This window comes from Ambystoma mexicanum, chromosome 2p (genome assembly GCF_040938575.1).
Source record: "Ambystoma mexicanum isolate Mex_15411 chromosome 2p, UKY_AmexF1_1, whole genome shotgun sequence".
NCBI classification, from domain to species: domain Eukaryota; kingdom Metazoa; phylum Chordata; class Amphibia; order Caudata; family Ambystomatidae; genus Ambystoma; species Ambystoma mexicanum.
This window is the reverse complement of record NC_090923.1, coordinates 476231884-476250058: the sequence shown is the minus strand read 5'-3', so window position 1 is coordinate 476250058 and position 18175 is coordinate 476231884. Positions and strand designations below refer to the sequence as shown.

The 18175-nt window shown below is 46.3% G+C and overlaps 1 protein-coding gene across 5 annotated transcripts in view; it reads left to right on the top strand.

The window, feature by feature from the left end:
- The window catches only part of ATRIP (ATR interacting protein), a 1393117-nt gene that overhangs the window by 893304 nt on the left and 481638 nt on the right, over positions 1 to 18175 (top strand). For 4 of the 5 annotated variants that reach the window (XM_069643859.1, XM_069643860.1, XM_069643861.1 and 1 more), the window contains one exon: positions 4960 to 5685. The exons of the other annotated variant lie outside the window; for it this stretch is intronic. In XM_069643859.1, the coding sequence (XP_069499960.1) occupies positions 4960 to 5685 (726 nt within the window). The remainder of the gene's footprint in view (positions 1 to 4959; positions 5686 to 18175) is intronic. 5 annotated transcript variants of the gene reach the window in all.

The following is an 18175-nucleotide window of genomic DNA, read 5'->3' as shown; positions in this document are numbered from 1 at the left end:
CGGTTCACCTACACTGCTGTTACTGCTATCACTGCCCAAATTGGATGAATTACGGTTGTTAACTCAACTCCTATTCAAGTTCAGATGGTCGTAGAACTCCTGCCAGGTGTAAACAATATTGTTTAAATGGTCGATCCTATCCCGTTTAAATTTGCAGAATTTTCTCTGTTCTATATCCGCTTTGTAATTGCTCAATTGGTCATTGATATCATCCAAGAGTTGTGTTAGGTCCTCAGTTGACTTAAATTCCGATAGTTGTGTTGTGAGTGCTGTAATTTCCTTGTCTATTGGTGTCAGAGATTTAGAGAGTTCTTCAATAGTTCATAAAATGAGATCCAACGAGCATTTGTTTAGAATTTGATACCACTTTGCAATGAATGTCTTGCTTTCACTACACAAGGTCGGTCTTAAATAAACCCTAAGGCCTCTAGGAATTCTCTGTGATTTATAATACTCAACCAGAGTGCTAGCATGTAGTTTTTATGAGATCTTGCGTCTAATCAATCTCTCTAATTGGAAAATTAGTTTCTCTGGGGTGACTTTACTTTGTAAGGATTTATCTGTATCCTTAATGAGTGCTAAATGTGTTCAGCTTCCTCTGCATTGAACGCAAGTATGGTTGCGTGTTTATCAGTAATCTCATTGATGCGAGAAAATGACATTTTATATATATGATATCTTTATAAGGGTGCTACCCACTTATTTTGTGCCACACTGTTCGGCCAGTGGAAACAACTAATAAGAAGATCCGGTAAGTAGTGCACGCCTAGTAACTTAATGGAAAACTGATCAAGTTTTAATCCGTCCAGCCCATGCTGGTTCAAGGAATTTCAAGGTGTGGGGGAGGAAAAAGGCCTTGGCACAAAGCCCTACTTAATAAAGGAAAGAGAAGAGGACCCAAATTTGGGATCTTCCCATCCCCTGCACACTTTCTACATGCGCCCTAAGGGCGGTCGAACACATAGGTATTCAAAAATCGTATAAGATTTAAATAGCAATTAAATTTACCAAAAAGTTAAACAATAGGCAATCTCATTTCAAAACAGTGATTTATAACATTAAACATAGTGTTAGGGAGAATTCTCTCTTTAGGCTGAATTTCCTAACCTAGTGAGTCCCCCAGCAGCTTTGCTGGATTTCTGGAGTTTGTTTTTTTCTCCTGCCAAGAGTGAGACTCTTTTTTTCCCCACTCTTGGACATGATTTATGGTGTTCCTTTGACTGTTAATGTGTTTTATGTGGTCCTTTACTCCATAGGGTCTCATGTGTTTTTACTATGTATGTTACACAGCACCCTCCGTGCAGTAACACAGGGGTGTCATAGTGACACCCCACCATAGACTCCATACCCTGGGATTGACTACTGTCTCCCAGGGCATGTAAAGTCACCATTGGCTTTACTACCATCATATTGTGGATGTACTGGTCGGGGCAATTCGATTGCCCCGGGGTCTGTTAGTCGAGGGGGCACGTCTCCGTCCCCCCTGATCGAGTTTTGGCTGGTGGCAGTGGAAACTACTTTTTATATTCGACCGCGAATATTTCCCTATGGGAATTTCCCATTCTTCGAGGCTACCAACTTTAATTATTTAATTCTCATAGCCTCGAATTTACCGCCGGTTTATTTAATTAATATTAATTCGCCGGTTGATATTTTTTGCCAGGACTCGATTCTAAAATGGCGTTTGTGTTCTCGTCTGTGACTCCAACCCAAGTCGAGCCCTTTGTTCCACTTTTTGGCAGGCTTCTCCACAGAAGCCTCCAAAAGTGGTGTCACACTGTCTGGGTACCACAGGGGGTGCCGGAGGGGGTTTAGACACCCTGGACTGAGTTACCTGGGTAACTCAAGTCGCACTCTTGTGTGATTGGCCCAAGTGGTGAGCCAGCCGGCCGGCCAGCCGGCTCACCACTTAGCATGTTTGATTGACAGCTAGGCTGAGTGAATGGGGGTATGCTGCATAAAAGCAGGGCTTTGGGGACTGGAACTTCAGAAGTCACCACAGGACCTGAGAATCCGACGAGGGAGAAGCTGAGCCGACCTACCATGACGACACCACCGTTGGAGCCCTGCGGAACCAACTCACCACTTCCCAACGACAGAGAAGATCTCCCGGCTGGAGAGGCTTCTTCCCCTGACTGGTGGGCACAACCAGTTTACCTTCTTCTCTTCGCACCCCAGACTGGCTTGTGGTCGAATTGCCCGTGCCAAGCACCCCGGCAACCGGATAGCCACTTACTACTGGATCGCGAATTACAGGACCGCTCCTTTTACCTGAGAAACTCCGCGGCTGGTTTCTTCCCTGGCAGTCCAACAGACTCTTGTCTTCCTCCCCGACGAGATCTTCTCTTCCCCCGGACGAAGCACCGACTTGCATCCGCTGCCAGGAACAATTCTCACCACTTTAAGGTACCGTGTCCGCCAGGCCTCCCTTTCTAAAGATTGCAACAAGGTAATAACCCCTTAACCTTCTGGACTGGGCTGGCCGCCTTGACCCTCTAACTGGTCCCGTTCTTTGGTCCAGCTCCTTTTTGAACCGTACAAGACTTTTGTGCACTGCAACCGTGTGACCTTGGACACATTTCGTTTTGATCCTCTTAAAGTGGATCCAGCCTATTGAACTCTAACTTCACGGTTTTACTTTGCCTTCCTCTCTTGTTGTGTTCTTGTAAAAGTGTTGGGACCTGTTTCAATTTATTCTCTGTTTTTCTCTCCCTTTTTAAAAGCGAATTATTAGAGTGCCATCTACGTTAAGCGCTCACCGCTGTCTGAAAATAAGTGGGGCTTTACTTAAGACTTGCCTAAAATTCTTTTAAGGTAGTGTATATCTTTTAGTGACTGTGTTTGTGAATTGCTTACTATTAGTGCCTGTGTGTTTTTCTAGATGTGGTTTTAAATAAATAATGATATCTCTTTTACACCAAGCCCTGGTCAGTGTTTACTTGTTCTATTTTGTTCTCTAGACCTATTGTGAATACTCTGTATACTGCCTAACTCTTCTTGAGGGAAGTCTGACTGCTCGGCCACAGCTAACAGGTGAATCTGTGTGGTACAGACTGCTGCCAAGTGGGTTTACTGCCAAACACCTGTAGTCCTAAATCTTTTGCAGTGGTCCCAGAGGGAACTGCACAGGTTTCTGCCTAACACATGATTAGTGCGAGGAGAAACACATAATGCAAGTAATGGTGTTCAATGATTTTTGGCCGACGCGTTTCGAGGATTCCCTCTTCTTCAAAAATGGCCTAATTGGACTGTTCATTGAAATTAAAGGAAACAAAAAAAGTCAAATAAGTTGATGTATATAGACGCCCAATATGAGCACAATCATCGATTGTTTGTGGTCAGCCCAGGGACCTCAAGGCCACTACAGAAGCCAATGTAAAAGGATCTTGGACCTGAGAAACACAGAAACAGGGGTCTGGGACCTGATAAGCCAGTGTGAAGGGGTCGAGGACCCAAGGAAGAGAAACCAATGTGAAGGGGTCTGTGACCCAAGGAAAAGAAACCGTAACAGGGTCATGGACCATCCTCTAACAAGCCCTCTTCTTCGTCGCAGTACCTGGTAATACCGAATACCAGTTCTGTCCAAGTGAGCCACTGGATGGGCTCACCAGGTGCATGAGAAAGGCTAAGGAAAGGGAGACATCCCCCCCCTACTTTGTGGAACTCTGTAAATAATATCCTGAGAGGCCAGGGGACGGAAGCCATCGGTGTCCAGTCATAATGTCGAATACAATAATATCGAAAGTCAAAATGTCGAAAAAAAAATGTCGAAAATAAAAATGTCGAATTACAAAAATGTCGAATTTTTTTCGATTTTTTTTTTTTTTTCGAAATAATGTTTAAATAAATAATTAATTATATTTTATAAAACATATTTTTTTTAAATGGTTAAAGGTATATCCATGGTGAGTGGGAGGGATGGGGAGGAGGGGGGGGTTGGGGTAGGGGTTTGGGATGGGGTTTTTTAATAATTATTTAATTAATGTTTTATTAAATACTTTTTTAAAAAAATTACAGGTATATCCATGGGGGGGTGTTGGGGGGGATGGGGAGGAGTGGAGGGTTGGGGTAGGGGTTTCGGATGGGGGGTTTGGGGGGACCCCCCCCCAATAAAAAACGTTAGTATATGTGATATTTTACATAGTTATTTTAACATTGGTTTTTCGATTTTTTTTCGACATGTTATTTTCAAATTAATTACTTTTTCTATTATATGTATGTGTTTTCGACATTTTTGAATTCGACATTTTTGAATTCGACATTTTTGTAATTCGACATTATTTTTTCGATATTATGACTATAAACCGGAAGCCATCCTCCCTACTTTGTGGAACTGTAAACACAAGTCTGAAAAAGGCCAGGGGAAGGGAGACAGTTCCCCGACTTGTGAACTGTGTTCGTCCAGAAGAAGGGAGTCATTCTTCTGGGTTCAGAAGAGACTGATCCAGTTTAATTAATTTATAAGTGTAAGGGATGGAAGTAGGATTTGGACACAGGATGGTGGATTTTTTAGTTATGGACATTCTGACTGCTCCTTAGTTTTTGTTGAGGCAGAGAAACCCCTCTTAGAGTTAGGGATAGTTAGGTTTTCTTCTTTCTTTTGGTATAAAGAAGTCTTTACCCATAAGCAAGCCACCTGTGCGTCTGTCTCCTCCTTCCACACCCTTACACTGGTGAGTACCTGCACTTCTTTTCCATTTCAAACATTGCCTCTAGCCACGTAATGTAATAGACATCAACTATATCATTAAAGTAGCTTCTCTTTAGCATTACATTAGTTGTTGCTGAGTTTTTTTGGTGAACTTCACCCCATTGACAATACAGTTTGATTTTTACAAACAAGTTGCTTTCCATTATCTTATAGCCCTCTAACGGTACTTAATGACATTTTTATTTCCTGTTGCCAAATCTAACAATTGCTAGAAATTAAATGTTTATTGACTTTGTTTTTGTTACTAGTGAATCTGCAGGAATGTCAATCATCAGGACCACTTGTTCCAGGGATGGACTGTCTGCTCCCCTTTCTTCTTTGAAAGAATCACAAAAGCTTGCCATTACTGGACTGCACCTGATTGCGATGGATGATGGCCAGTCAAAAAATGATTTGGTACATACTCAACAATTCCTGTTCAGCCTTCCAAAGCCCTGTAAACTACCAGGGGCTGTGCACATTTTGCCCTTGGTCGAGCACCACGTCACCATGTACTGCCAGGCACTGCAAGCGCTGGAGAAATTGGGAAATTGTCCTCCTGGGAACCAGTCTTTGTCATCCACTAGTACTACAAAAACGATTGCTTCCAGCACAGAGGACCATTTAGCCACTCTCGAGGACTGCACGGTTGCATCACTAGGTGTTCTTTATTACCTAGTATTTTATAGTCAGGAAGTTGTTTGCACATTGTTGTCATTCAGTGGGAAAGGAGTATCCAGTGTTGCGGAGCCTGGGACATTGAAAGTAGACAAGAACCCAGGTTGCAGTTTTCAGTCCATCAATGAAGCAAGGACTTGTAGGGCTTTCGAGGGTCCAAGCGATGACCAGTCGCAGAATCCTTTGTTTAAAAAAATTATCCAACTTTTAGGATTTTCTATTACCGGTTCAGGCTGCCAGAGAGCACACATTGTAAACCAGAGTCTCAATGTTTTGGTGAAGCTAGCTGAAAATTCTACCCCGGAATTGCTAAACAGGTAATCTATTAAGCTTTTTGAATTTGTGAGGATATTGGAGTTCCTGTACATAAGCAGTAGCTGCAAATGAACATTTGAGTTGAAAGAAATGCTGTACTGATTACTCATAGTGGTTTAGAAGCATTAACTAAAGCATTTCCACCACATTCTGTTCTGCATTTCCAAAGTATGTGATGTTAAGCTAAAGCCATAATGTGGATTTTCTTTTTTTCTTTAGTTTTTGAGTTTATAGAATCACATCATACTCGAGCAACAATTTGTCCACCACAAAACCATATCAACATATTGAACGAATCGCCTATGCAAGTGCATCTCTACATATTCCCCTTTCCATTCCCACTGTCCCCCCCCTTCTCATTTCACCACAGACTTGATCATTTACCACTCTAACTGGTGACGCCCTCAGAGGGACCACTGCTTTGCACATGGATATTCACATCTCATACGGCGTATGCACCATTACAAACGAAAATGTACAGCTTAGTGTAAAGTCCCACTTTACATAATTGGTTCTGCGTGTATAGTCTTAGTGTTCATATTTTGCTCAGAATTCAGCCCATTCTGTTTCAATGGAGCTCTGGTCTCCGTGGATGGCAGTGGTTAGACACTCCATTCGGTATATGTTCCAGGCTTCATTGACCCATTCAGTTTTCCTCGGGAGGAGCTCTCTTTTCCAGATAATATGAGACTTGCCGTGGCGGTGAGGAGCAGACCATGAACCATCGTTTGTAATTTTGTACGTTTGCCATCCTGCTCCTCTAAGCTAAATAATATTAGCATCAGTACTTTCTCCCTCGTAACTCCATTTAGGTCTTTAATCCAATTTAGGACCTCGTCCCAATATGACTGAACCGCTGTAACCCCACGAAACGTGCCAGTAATCTGCTCTTATACCACATTCACGCCAACAAACGGGACTTCGTCCTTGATACATCTTAGCAAGCCTGACTGGGTCGTATTGCCAACTATAGAGGAGTTTAATACCATGAAGTTTGTATTGGCAAGCAATCTGTTTGTGAGGCTCTCCTGCACATCTGAAGCCACGAGCGCGGGGACAATTCCCTCCCCAAGTCCACTTTCCATTTCTCCCATAATTTCTCAGACGGGGATTTCTTTGTTTCCACCAATGCTCTATAAAGTGCACCTATCAGTCCACTAGTGCTGGTTCCGGTATCCAGAATCCTCTCAAAGGGAGTAGCTCTCTTTGCAATTTGTCCTTCCATATTTCTCTGGTCATGACCCCCTTGAGCTGTAAGTATAGGAATACTGGAATGGCCCCAGCCCCAGTGCATTCTCAAGCTCCTGTATCACAAGAAAGGTTCCCCCCTTCCATAGCTGTCCTGCCCTCTCGAGTCCGGCCTCATACCAAGCCTGAAACCTCTCTGGGTCTGGGATGGCGTTGCTAATTCCTGGCACCCACAGGTGCCCCAGCAGGGACGGCCACGTTGTGACACCGCCCCATCCCTGCTCCCTCAAGCCAAATGCTCCAGTGTTCCCAAAATGGGGTTCTCCCTTATCCTGTTGAGTTACTTTGGCCTAGGCACCCATTACCATTCCCGAACTGTTGAAGGACGAAGGTGGTAGTTGTCAGGACCTACCCATTGCAGGTCTTCTCGTTGTCTAAGGTGTGCGATCAAAATTCTCAGTTGAGTGGCTTTGTATTATGAGCATATGTCTAGAAGCCCCACCCCTCCACTATCTTTGTTGAGATGCAATAATATATTGGCAACCCTGGGTTTCTTGCCCTGCCAAAGGAAGCGTGAAAGTGAGCCCTTAGTTTTCCCAAAATAGTTATCGGTAACTGTATGGTGAGCATTTGGAATAGGAACAGGATCTTGTGTAAAAGCACCATCTTAATAGCATTAAGCTGTCCCATCCTGGAGAGCTTGAGCCCGTTCCATCACTCAAGGTCTTTTTCTATGACCGTCATCGGGGGGGAGGGGGTGGGCGAGGATTTGTCTCATATAGCACTTTGAGTTCTTTTGTGACATTAATATCCAAGTATCGTAGCGTTCCCAGGCAAATCTTTATGCCTAGGGGTGTAAACCGCCTTACATCCTCATCTCTGCCTTTATCTATTGGGAAAAGAGCCCAATTTCTGTTTATCTTAAGCCCTGCCAGCTGACCATATGTCTCAATTATCTCGATCGCTGCTGGAATTGATGTAAATGGTTTTACCACATGGAGTAACATGTCATATGCACAGAGCCCCAGTTTGTTTTTCTCATATTGTCTGCCCCCTGGCGTCCAAACTACGAAGCCCACCTGGTCAGAGTGTAATAATGTCAGCAGGTAGCCCTCCAGTCTAGCTGCGATGACCCTGGCTTATGTTTTTGCATCGATGTATAGGAGTGATATTGGTCGGTAAGAGCCGCAGCATCTGGGGTCCCTGTCTGCTTTGGGTATCACTGTGAGGACGGCCTGGGCAAATGAGTCAGGCGTCCTTCCGGTCTCCATAATATAATTGAAAAGTGCTGTTAGGAAGGGGATCAGGATTGCAGCAAATGTTTTAAAGAAACCTGGGGTGAAACCATCATCACCAGGTGCTTTCCCCAGCTTAAGACGCCCAATGGCTTTTTGTAGTTCCTCTCCTGTGATTGGGGTTTCCAGGACTTCTGCCTCTGATTCTGTTGGGGAATGGAGGTGAAATTCCGTGAGGTATTTATGAATGGCCCCCACGGGTGCTGTCCCTTCACTGCTGTATAAGGTTTCATAAAATGAGGCAAATGATTCCTCATTGCCCGTGTTATTGACATCTGGTCCTTCTATTTCGGTGACCCACCTTTCGACTTGTTGCCTCCGTAGTCATGCCGCCAGGAGAGCATCGGCCTTGTCCCCTCTCTGGACTATCCTTCCCTCTTCTAATAATTTCAGTCCCTCTTTTAAGCCTCTGGCCTCCATAAGACATTTTTGTCCATCTCTGGGGGAGGACTGAGCCAGCCACTCTGTCGCCTCTAGTTTGCCTCTTAGCCCTTTTTCAATGAGTGCACACTCTTTTTTTTTCGGGCCTCCTCCCTGATGAGGATACCCCTCCATGTGGCCGCGTCCCACACCAATCCCTTCCTCACCTCCCCGTATCATTAGTGATGAAAAATTGTTTAATTTCATTTTCCATTTCCTCCCTAAAGATCGGGTCCTTCCATAGCATATCATTGCATCACCACTTTGAATTTCGGGGGCATAGACCCTCCCAATTTATATCAACTGAAACCATGTGGTGGTCTGACCACAAAACTGGATGAATCCCAGAGTTCCCCAGCACCTCCCACAGATATGTTGAGACATATAGTTAGTCGATTCTTGTGAGAGCCCTGTGTGGGGCAGAATAAAAAGTGAAGCCCCTTTCCTCCGGGTGTAGGTGCCTCCAACTATCTTTCAAGCCGTAGGGCTCTATGGCCCTCTAGAGCTCTGCTTCCCCTTGACCTAGAGGTTCACAATGTACTCCCCCCCCCCCCCCCCCAGCTTGTCTACCTAGGGTTATGTCCATCCATACATTAAAGTCTCCTCTGAGTATGAAGTGTCCTTTTGCCTCCCCCATTATTTTCTCTATGGTCCTTTGTAAGAATATCTTATGACCTTGCTTGGGGGCATAAATTGTTGCAAAGGAAACTCTTATGTTCTGAATTAGACCTGATATCAGCAACGCTTTCCCCTCAGTGTCTGAACATGTATTCGTGATCTCCATATGAAGCGATTTCCATATTAAGATCCCAAAACCCGCCCTCTTAATGATATGATATGGCATTTGTAACGTGCCTATACACAAGTGTTTCAAGGCGTGACGAGGCAGGGGGTGGGGGAACAAGGGGAGACCGACAACACTAGGCCAGGTGTCATTCAGATCGCGCAAGTGCAAGGGTAGGGGGACTGGGAAAAGTGCAAGGGGAAGGGGAGAGGGGAAAGTACAGTACATGGTTAGTAGAATACAAGATAAATAAAAGGGCCAGCTAGTGGCAAGTGCAAGGTAAGTGCCGGGAGAAGGGGCTGTAGGATACAGAGACAGTCCCGTAGTGCAGGTAGGCAGTGCAGGGAAGAGTGGCTGGGCCAAGGACCGAGATCGGCGAGTGGCCCAGTTGCAGATTCAGTGCAGGTTCAGTGATTTCTCCTAATCCTAGGAATCCTAAGCCCCAGTTAGTGCTACCTATAAGGCCACATGGTATTATACGCTCGTCGCCCTTCTGGTATCTGGTCTCTTGTAAGAATAGGATGTCCATTCCCAATCTTTTTAACTCTCTAGTGACTAGGGAAGTCTTTTTGAGCGAGTTTAGACCTTTGACATTCAATGTACATACTTGGATTGTCGCCTCCTTGAGCGCCCGTTATCGCAGCCATGTGTAATGCTTATGTCCTCGCCTACTCCCATGTGCCAGAAGTGTCCCTCGATTTCAATGTGCCTCGTTGTTGCAGAGGTCATTTTTCGAGTCTTTTTGCTTAACCAGTTTTCTCCAAAATCCCTCCCTCCCTTCCACCTTCCTACCCCACCCGCCTGCTTCCCTCCCTCCGGGGCACCCGGTCTCTCCCAGTTACCATCCCTAGGTGAGTCTGAGCCACCAGCAGGGTCCTTGACCCATACCCCTGCTCTAAGAGCCACTATATCGGGTGCCCCCCCCTTTTCCCATCTCAACTATAGATCACATAACTCTAACAATTTTAACATTTCTCAACTTTGTCGATTTTTCTGTAACTCAGTAGGCCCTGTAAGGGTCCGCTCAACAGTTAGTGCATCTATAACCCATTGGTTGGTGCTTTACTCACCACCGGAAACTCCTATGTGAGTTCACCTGTGTGAGCGTCACTCAGCACAGCCTCATCGCCAATTCCTGAAGTAACGTCAAGATGTGTTGGGTGAGGATGCATTGAGTTTGATGAATTGCCTCGAGCCCGGGATCCTTTTCCTCTTCAGTCCCTTCACCCGCCATCCTGTGTCTCCTCCGCTTTCCATCTGATTTCTCGGGATATGTCCTTCTCCTCTAAGTAATTCATGTTTGGCATTGTTGATCTCAGGTTCTGTTATGAGCCTATGTTTCTTCCCGTCTAGTTTGAATGTGATTGAAAAGGGAAATCCCCATTTGTAGTGCACTCCCTTTTCCTTCAGCAATTTGGTTAGGGGCAAGCACAGACGTCTCTTGGAGAGGGTGAGGGCTGACAGGTCCTGGAATATGGAGATGTGTGCCATGCCCATCATTGCTGATCCGTTTGCTTCGGTCTTTTCAAGCATCTTGAACATGTCTGGGTAATTGTGGAAGCGCACCAATACAGATATTGAGCCTCCGGACTGGCCTCCAGCTCTGTGGAGCCTTTCAATCTTTGTGATGTCAATTGAGTCACCATCGAAGAGGAGTTTTGCAATCTGATGAATCGCACTCTTGAGGTCTCCCCGTCTTTCTCTGGTATTCTGAAGAAGTGGAGGTTGTTGCTCCTTTCTTGATTCTCAGTCATCCATTTTTAGGACCATTTCTGCTTCCCATCATTCTATTTCACCCAGTTGGACGTCCATTTGCGTTTCCGTAGTATCGAGGGAGGACTGGTTGAGTTCCACCTCTTGGAGCCTCTCTTCCATCTTGTCCAGTCTGACATTAATCTTGTCCACTTTACCACCAATGTCGGCGCACATACCTCTTATTTCCTCGAGTAACGAAGCAACGTCTCCTTTGGTAGCCATTGCCTTTTCTTTATTGAAGTCTCAGCTATCCTTCTAGCCTGGTTATGCAAAGTCTGCTAGCCTGCTTCTGGGCTCCATGTACTGCGGCTTCCACCTTTGGCTACCTCGTACCTCGGTCACTGGGAATTCTTTTCGACATTTGCTTATGGGAGTGCAACTCTGGGCGTTTGCTTAGGGTGTTCAGGTGTCCCCATCAAGGGAGGGTTCTTGAGATGGATTTCAGGGCGTCTGTAGTCTTTCAGTGTTAGTCTGGGTTTGCTGGTGGTTGTGGGGGTGATCTCCGACTAGGAGGTAGCAATGTTGATCACTTCGGAGTATTAGTGTTTGGTTTTGGGCTTCAAGGTGGGTGGGCACATGCCCCAAGTCGGGGACCACACACCCGTAACACTCTCCTTGCGTGCGTTAGGAGGTCACCCCCCGCCCTCACTTAATCAGTGGACTCTCATCTACTCTCTCTATTATCACCTTCTTTTGTGACTTTTAGGACCGGCCCAGCTGACCGACTCGGGTATCCAAACCTGGGTCCTAGCCGATCCCCCCACGGCTCCACTTCCTGGTATACCATAGTATGTCACATTACAGGGGGGGTTTCTATTTTTGGTCTGCGGTTTCTCCGGGTTGTCTTTCTTGGTTTAAGCGCCCTGTATATGCGTGTTCATTTCAGTGTGCAAGGGGAGTAAACGACAGGCCCTCCTGTTTGATGTCGACCTCTTCCTTACCCCGCGCTGTAGCAGGTCTTCCTGTCCAGCAAGGCGGGCACATGCCCCTGAATGAGGGCCCACACCTCCTGCGTCGTGTTTAGATGTTTCTGCTTCGGTTTATTGTCCTCCGGGAGTCTCTTATGTCACCCGGGCTTCCGCGCTCATGAAGCGTGCCCCAATGATGGTGCTTTGTTACGTTGGACCCCTGTAGCCTACAACGTCCTTGCGGGTTAGTTCTTTTGGCGAGGGGGTGGGTGCAAGCTTCTCCGCTATGTCAGGGTAGACACAGTATGTGCAGGGTATTCATGCAAAGTATGGGGCGACTAGTCTAGTGGGAAGGGATGGCTGCTAGTTGTGTGCACAGTTGCTCCGCTGTTTTGGGAGGCCTCTTGGCCGGTCTGCTCCTCCTCGTGGGCCTAGCCTCAGTGGTTGGCTTACGAGTGCTTAACACTTTGAATGGCTCTCATCAAACCCAGTCCCGCCGCACCTTGGGGTGCCATCCCCTGTCCTTGGAGGGAGGGGGAGGGGGGGTAGGCTTCAGCATGTGGTGTGCTGGCCCTCTCCCCCATGAGGGATCACAGCAGTGCTCAGTGTGCATGGCAACTTGTGTTCGATGGGGGTGCAGTGTCTTGAGGACACACGCTCTGCCCGATCTTCTGTTCGGGGATACTGCAAGTGATCCCTACTTATGGGCGATTAGAACGTCATGCATCAGCCCGGTATGGAAGGGCACTTCGTCGTGGATGGGGGTGGAGGGCGGGAGCGCAACAGGACCGAGGTGTGGCGAGTGAGTCGCGGGCATCTGGTGCCCTTTACTGCTATTCGGTTGGCATGGCATAGGCCACTTCCCGGATTCACCACTCCTATACGTAGGATGGGGTCATCTTCACTTTCAACTTCTTCAGGCCCCCTCTGCGCTCACCACTACATCCCCGGGGTTCCCGATCACCTTCTGACCGCTCCACAGTCGTCCGCAAGACGATTGGGCCAGAATGGTAGGAGCCCACGTGGTGATGAGTTCTCACCACAACACAGTGCCGCAGTGCAGTTCACAAGTCGGTATCCCTGTACGGGGTGAGTCGCTGTCGGCGTTCCAGTGCTTTGAGGAGCGCACCCTTGTGGAGCCCTGCAGGCTGTAGAGCCCACCCGTTCTTCGCCACTGCAGTCTCTCCCTGGCACAGTTGATTTAGGTTCCACGTTCCGCTTTCACTTTCGGGCGCCCTGCCATTGGAAAGGGCGGCGTTTCTCTGGGCTTCCTGCTGCGATTTGGTCTGGGTTTTTTGCTTATGGGACGCTTTACTCGTTAACCATCTCGGCTGGTGTCATGTGTCCCTCATGTGGGGGGCAAATGGCGGTACATTCGCATAATTAGGGGGCCTGGAACACACAAGAGCACTATCTTGCGTCCTCCATCTACACGCCCCCTGGTGGCCACCGTGGATTTTCTTTTTAACTTTATCCGAATATCAGTAGCCATCCCACCTCCCCTTCTGGAGATGGGGGGCAAAGTGCTAGGTAAGAAATGCCTGCAAGGGGTTTTGGGAACTGAGGGGTACACAGTGTTAAATTTATAATTATGAATGGTTTCTACATTCTGACACCTGGTACAAAGAAACAGGAGAGTATGGGTGCCTAAAAAGTAATAGACTAAACAAAAAATAGAAAACATTCGGAATTCATTCAGCAGTACACCGTCAATTGCTGGAAATGAAATCGTCCATTTCCACTAGTGAAAATGCATTACAAACAGCATCATTCCAATTACAGAGTCTAGCTGTAAGATTGTATCTGGTTATCTAACTCTTTTTAAATTGAATCAATTTTACGAACAGAAAAGAGGGCTTGTGATTGTAGCTGTTGTTATTTCAGAGGCATAATAAGTAACGTTTGCCTCCCTATTTAGAGCTTTCTGATGCTTGCCTGTTGATCCCAGTTCAGAGCGCGATCATTATTTTGAAATAGCAGTTTTTCCAATTTTCATTAATACTGATTTAGATTTAAATACCGGGTATACCAGCGAGCCATTCTACCTTTTTTTTAATGTTTTTTTTAAATAAATGAGGGTTTGCTGATCTGTACATTTTGTAGCAGGTAAGTGTTGGCGTTAGAGTTATTTTCTAAGGAAAAATGTGTGGCTGATAAACTTTTTCACAAAGTAATATTGTACTTTACACAAATCCAGTTTTGCTATTTGCTAAGTGTTTCACTGGCCAACAAAGGTAGAGTTAGAGATTGAAATATTGAAAGGGACAGTCAGTCAATAACGGGAGGACTAGAAGTAACAGTAATAACAGAGTAAGAAATAATAAAACCTAAGCTATTGCCATTCATGTGTTTTGGAGTAGATATCAGCAGATTAAAGGGAACTAATACATTATTAGGTTATGTCTGTGAAAGACCATGAAGGCTCCTTCACCAAAAGGGCCGGCAGTTTGCTGACCCTTCGGACCGATGAAAAACAGTCTCTCTAGTTTCATTCACAAGACGATACATTTAGATCTAACACAGTTGGTTCAAATTTTTTGTGAACTAATGCATTGATTTAGGACCTACAAAATGATGGTGCTGTCTAACTGGAGGAAGCTTATCTAGCAAGACCTTAAAATACCTGTTGATTATGGAATTAGAGACATGCCCTTTTGGTCAAGGAGCTATTCACTTGTTCTTTCACCAAGGGACTCACCCAGCCTTTTTGCCTAAGGTTGTCCGCAATTTCATATCATACAGGAAATATGATTGACAACCTTTATTGCTAATCCATCTTTGAATGGATTGTGTCCTCCCACGTATTCCTCATCTTATGATAAATCGTTATCTCCAGCTTCGCTGCTTGGGAAAAAAAATTCTCGGCAGAGGGCGCTGTGCTCGAGTTTGTGGTGTCGACTGTCCCTCGACGGGCTCTGTACTCTGGCGACGTCACTGATGGTATAAATAGCTCGAGCCGCGCCCGTTGCTTCAGTTCCGTTTTTCCGATCGCTTCGCTATCGAGAACGGCACGCTTCAAGTTTTTCTGAGCGAAAAATGTCGTCTTCTTCTACACCTTCGACACCCAAGACTGGGTTTAACAAGTGCATCGATTGTGGATTGAAAATGTCGATTACGGATCCTCACTGAGTTTGTCTCTGGTGCCTCGGTTCAAGTCATCGAACCGATGACTGTGGCTCCTGTCAGTCTATGATGGAGAAGGCCCTCCGTGAGAGGAGAGGTAAACTGTCAGTGGGGAGGGAAGCTTCTAAAGCTAAGGCAGTGTCCAAAAAACATAAAAAATCGACCGATTCGAAGGAGTCGGATCGCCATAAACATTCCAAGAGATCTCGATCTCGTAGCAGGTTGAGACGCTCGTCATCTTCCTCATCTAAAAAACTGAAGAGGAGACATAGGTCTCCATCATCTTCCGAGTCATCGACCGAAGAAATTCGATGTTCGACAAAATCGGATTCCCCCAGAAAATGGGAGGAATTTAGAAAAAAGATGATGGAGGTATTCGAGAATGCGGCCCGACCCCCCGAATAAACCTCAGAAGAGCCATACCCCTAAAGTCGCTCCATTGCAAGACAAAGGGAAGTTGAAAACTACTATGGTTAAAGCCAGTAGTGTCGAGGATACTCGAAAAACTGGAGTCAACGCCAAGGCGTCAAAGATTCTTCGAGAGTCGAGTACCTCTCCGGTGCCACATAAGAAACATAAGTCGTCGAAGGATTCCACGACTTTGTCGGTGCCATCGGCGTCGATCGCTTCGGCATCGAAGCCAAAAGCGTCTTCGAAGGATTTTTCTAGTCCTTCGACAAGTATTGTGGATGAAGAGAGGAGATTTACTCCTTTACCCAGATCTGACTTTGTTAAGTCTATGTCCTCAATTTATGAGAACTCTGCCTCAGGGGATGAGGAAATCTCTCCTTTTGGAGTTCAATATGGCACAAAGCAAGTTCCAGAGGAACTTCTAGATCCAGAGTCTAAAATGAGAGACCTGAGGGATACTTTGCATTCTGCCAGTGGCATTGACACGTCACCAGAATTAGAATTTGCCAGACCTGATCCTGCAGAACACGCAGACTTAGGGTACAGGAGTCTTATGACTAGAGTAATTGAATATATGGGTTGGGGTAACACTTCACCCGTTTTGGAACAGGATGATATGACAGATATAATTGTCAGAGGTCCTCAAAAAGATCCAGTTCTCCCTTTCCATAGGGCTCTTCAGAGGACAGTGGAAAAAAATGGGAAAATCCGGAAAGTATTGCTGCTGCAAACAGTAATTTTCCCAGGAAATATAGACCAGCTGGGTCTGATCCTGAATACTTAAACAGGCATCCGACTTCAGAAAGTCTAGTTGTTCAGCCAGCATCTACATCAAAACAAACAGCATATCCCACTATCCCTCCGGATAGAGAGGATAAAAAAATGGATGCTTGGGCCCGTAAAGTTTTCACTTCAGGCAGCATGGCCCTTAAATCAACCAATGTCACCTGTACCCTGGCCAGGTTCACCCATACCCTGTGGGACTGTATTTCGGCGGCGGCTAATCATATTCCAGAAGGCGAGGAAAGGGAAGGCTTCCTGAATATAGTCAAAGACGGGAAGAAGGCAATGGGGGAATGTCTCCAGTCTGGACTGGATACTGTTGATAGTATCAGCATATCCATGGCTGCAAGCACGGTTCTACGCAGATTTGTTTGGTTGAGGAAGTCTGGGTTTGCACCAGATGTGCAGGCCAGACTTCTCAACATGCCCTTTGATGGCTCGAAGCTGTTTGGCAGTAAGGCTGATGAAAGCCTAGAAAAACTCCAGACCTCAAAAGCGGCAGCTAAATCTCTTAGTGCCTTCATGCGCCAGCCTCAGTAACCCTATTCTGGCTCATCTTCCTGGAGGGGTCGTTCTTTTCGATACTACTCCTCTTTTGGTAGAGGGAGTGGACAGTCTTTTCAAAGAGGCAAAAGAAATGTCCCTCGTGGAGCACGAGGAAGAGGTGCGAAACCAGCCTCAGGAGCGACATCTTTGCCCTCATCCACTCCTGCAGCTGCCTCCAAATCACTCTGAGACCTTGTTACACAAAACCCCAGTGGGAGGCAGGATCTCTCCGCATCTGAAGGAATGGCGGGGCATTACCTCAGATGCTTGGGCACTGGAAACAGTAGCTCAAGGTTACTGTCTCCCCTTCCAAAAAAGGCCTCAGAATCATCCACCGGGAGCCAACTCCGTCAAAATTCCAGATCCGCTCCTGTTGCAGGAAATTTTCACCCTGCTAGAGAAAGGTGCTATAGAACAGGTACCTGTAGTGGAGAGGAACAGGGGTTGGTACTTCCCATATTTTCTCATCCCAAAAAAGGACGGAGGACTGAGGCCCATCTTGGACTTAAGAAACTTGAACAAGTTCCTCAGGAAGGACAAGTTCAAGATGGTGACCCTTTCTTAGATCGTTCAGGCTCTACAATTCCAAGACTGGTTGGTATCATTGGATCTTCAGGATGCTTACTTTCATGTGCCAATCCATCCCAAGCACAGAAAGTACCTGAGGTTGGCGATTGGCAACTCTCATTATCAGTTTCGAGTTCTGCCATTCGGGTTGACCTCCGCCCCGAGGGTTTTCACCAAGCTGATGGCGGTAGTGGCTGGCAGCGAGTCTCAGGAGAGGGGGGGATTCACGTCTACCCCTACCTGGGCGACTGGTTGTTCAGAGCACGTTCTCCCGAACAAGCTCAGGAACATCTTTCGATCACCTGCCACTTCCTTCACAAATTGGGCTTCTCTCTCAATTTCAAGAAGTCCCACATGATACCATCCCTAAAGCTCCAGTTTATCGGAGCAGTCTTGGATACTTCCTCGGGAAAAGCCTCGCCTCCCGAGGTGAGAGCTCTCCACATTCTGCAGATGGTGACAAAGTTCCAGAATGCCCAACATCTACCGGCCTTCGATTATCTGAGGTTGCTCGGCCTCATGGCATCCTGCATTTTCCTAGTGCCAGAAGCCATATTGAGAGTGAGATCCCTTCAATGGGCACTCAGAACTCAATGGTCCCAGTTCTCAGGGAATATGTCGGATCTTCTGCAAGTCCGAGCTCAGTTGCTCAGGATCTTCTATGGTGGGCTTGCAACGACAATATCCTCAAACGAGAATCTTTTTGGCAACC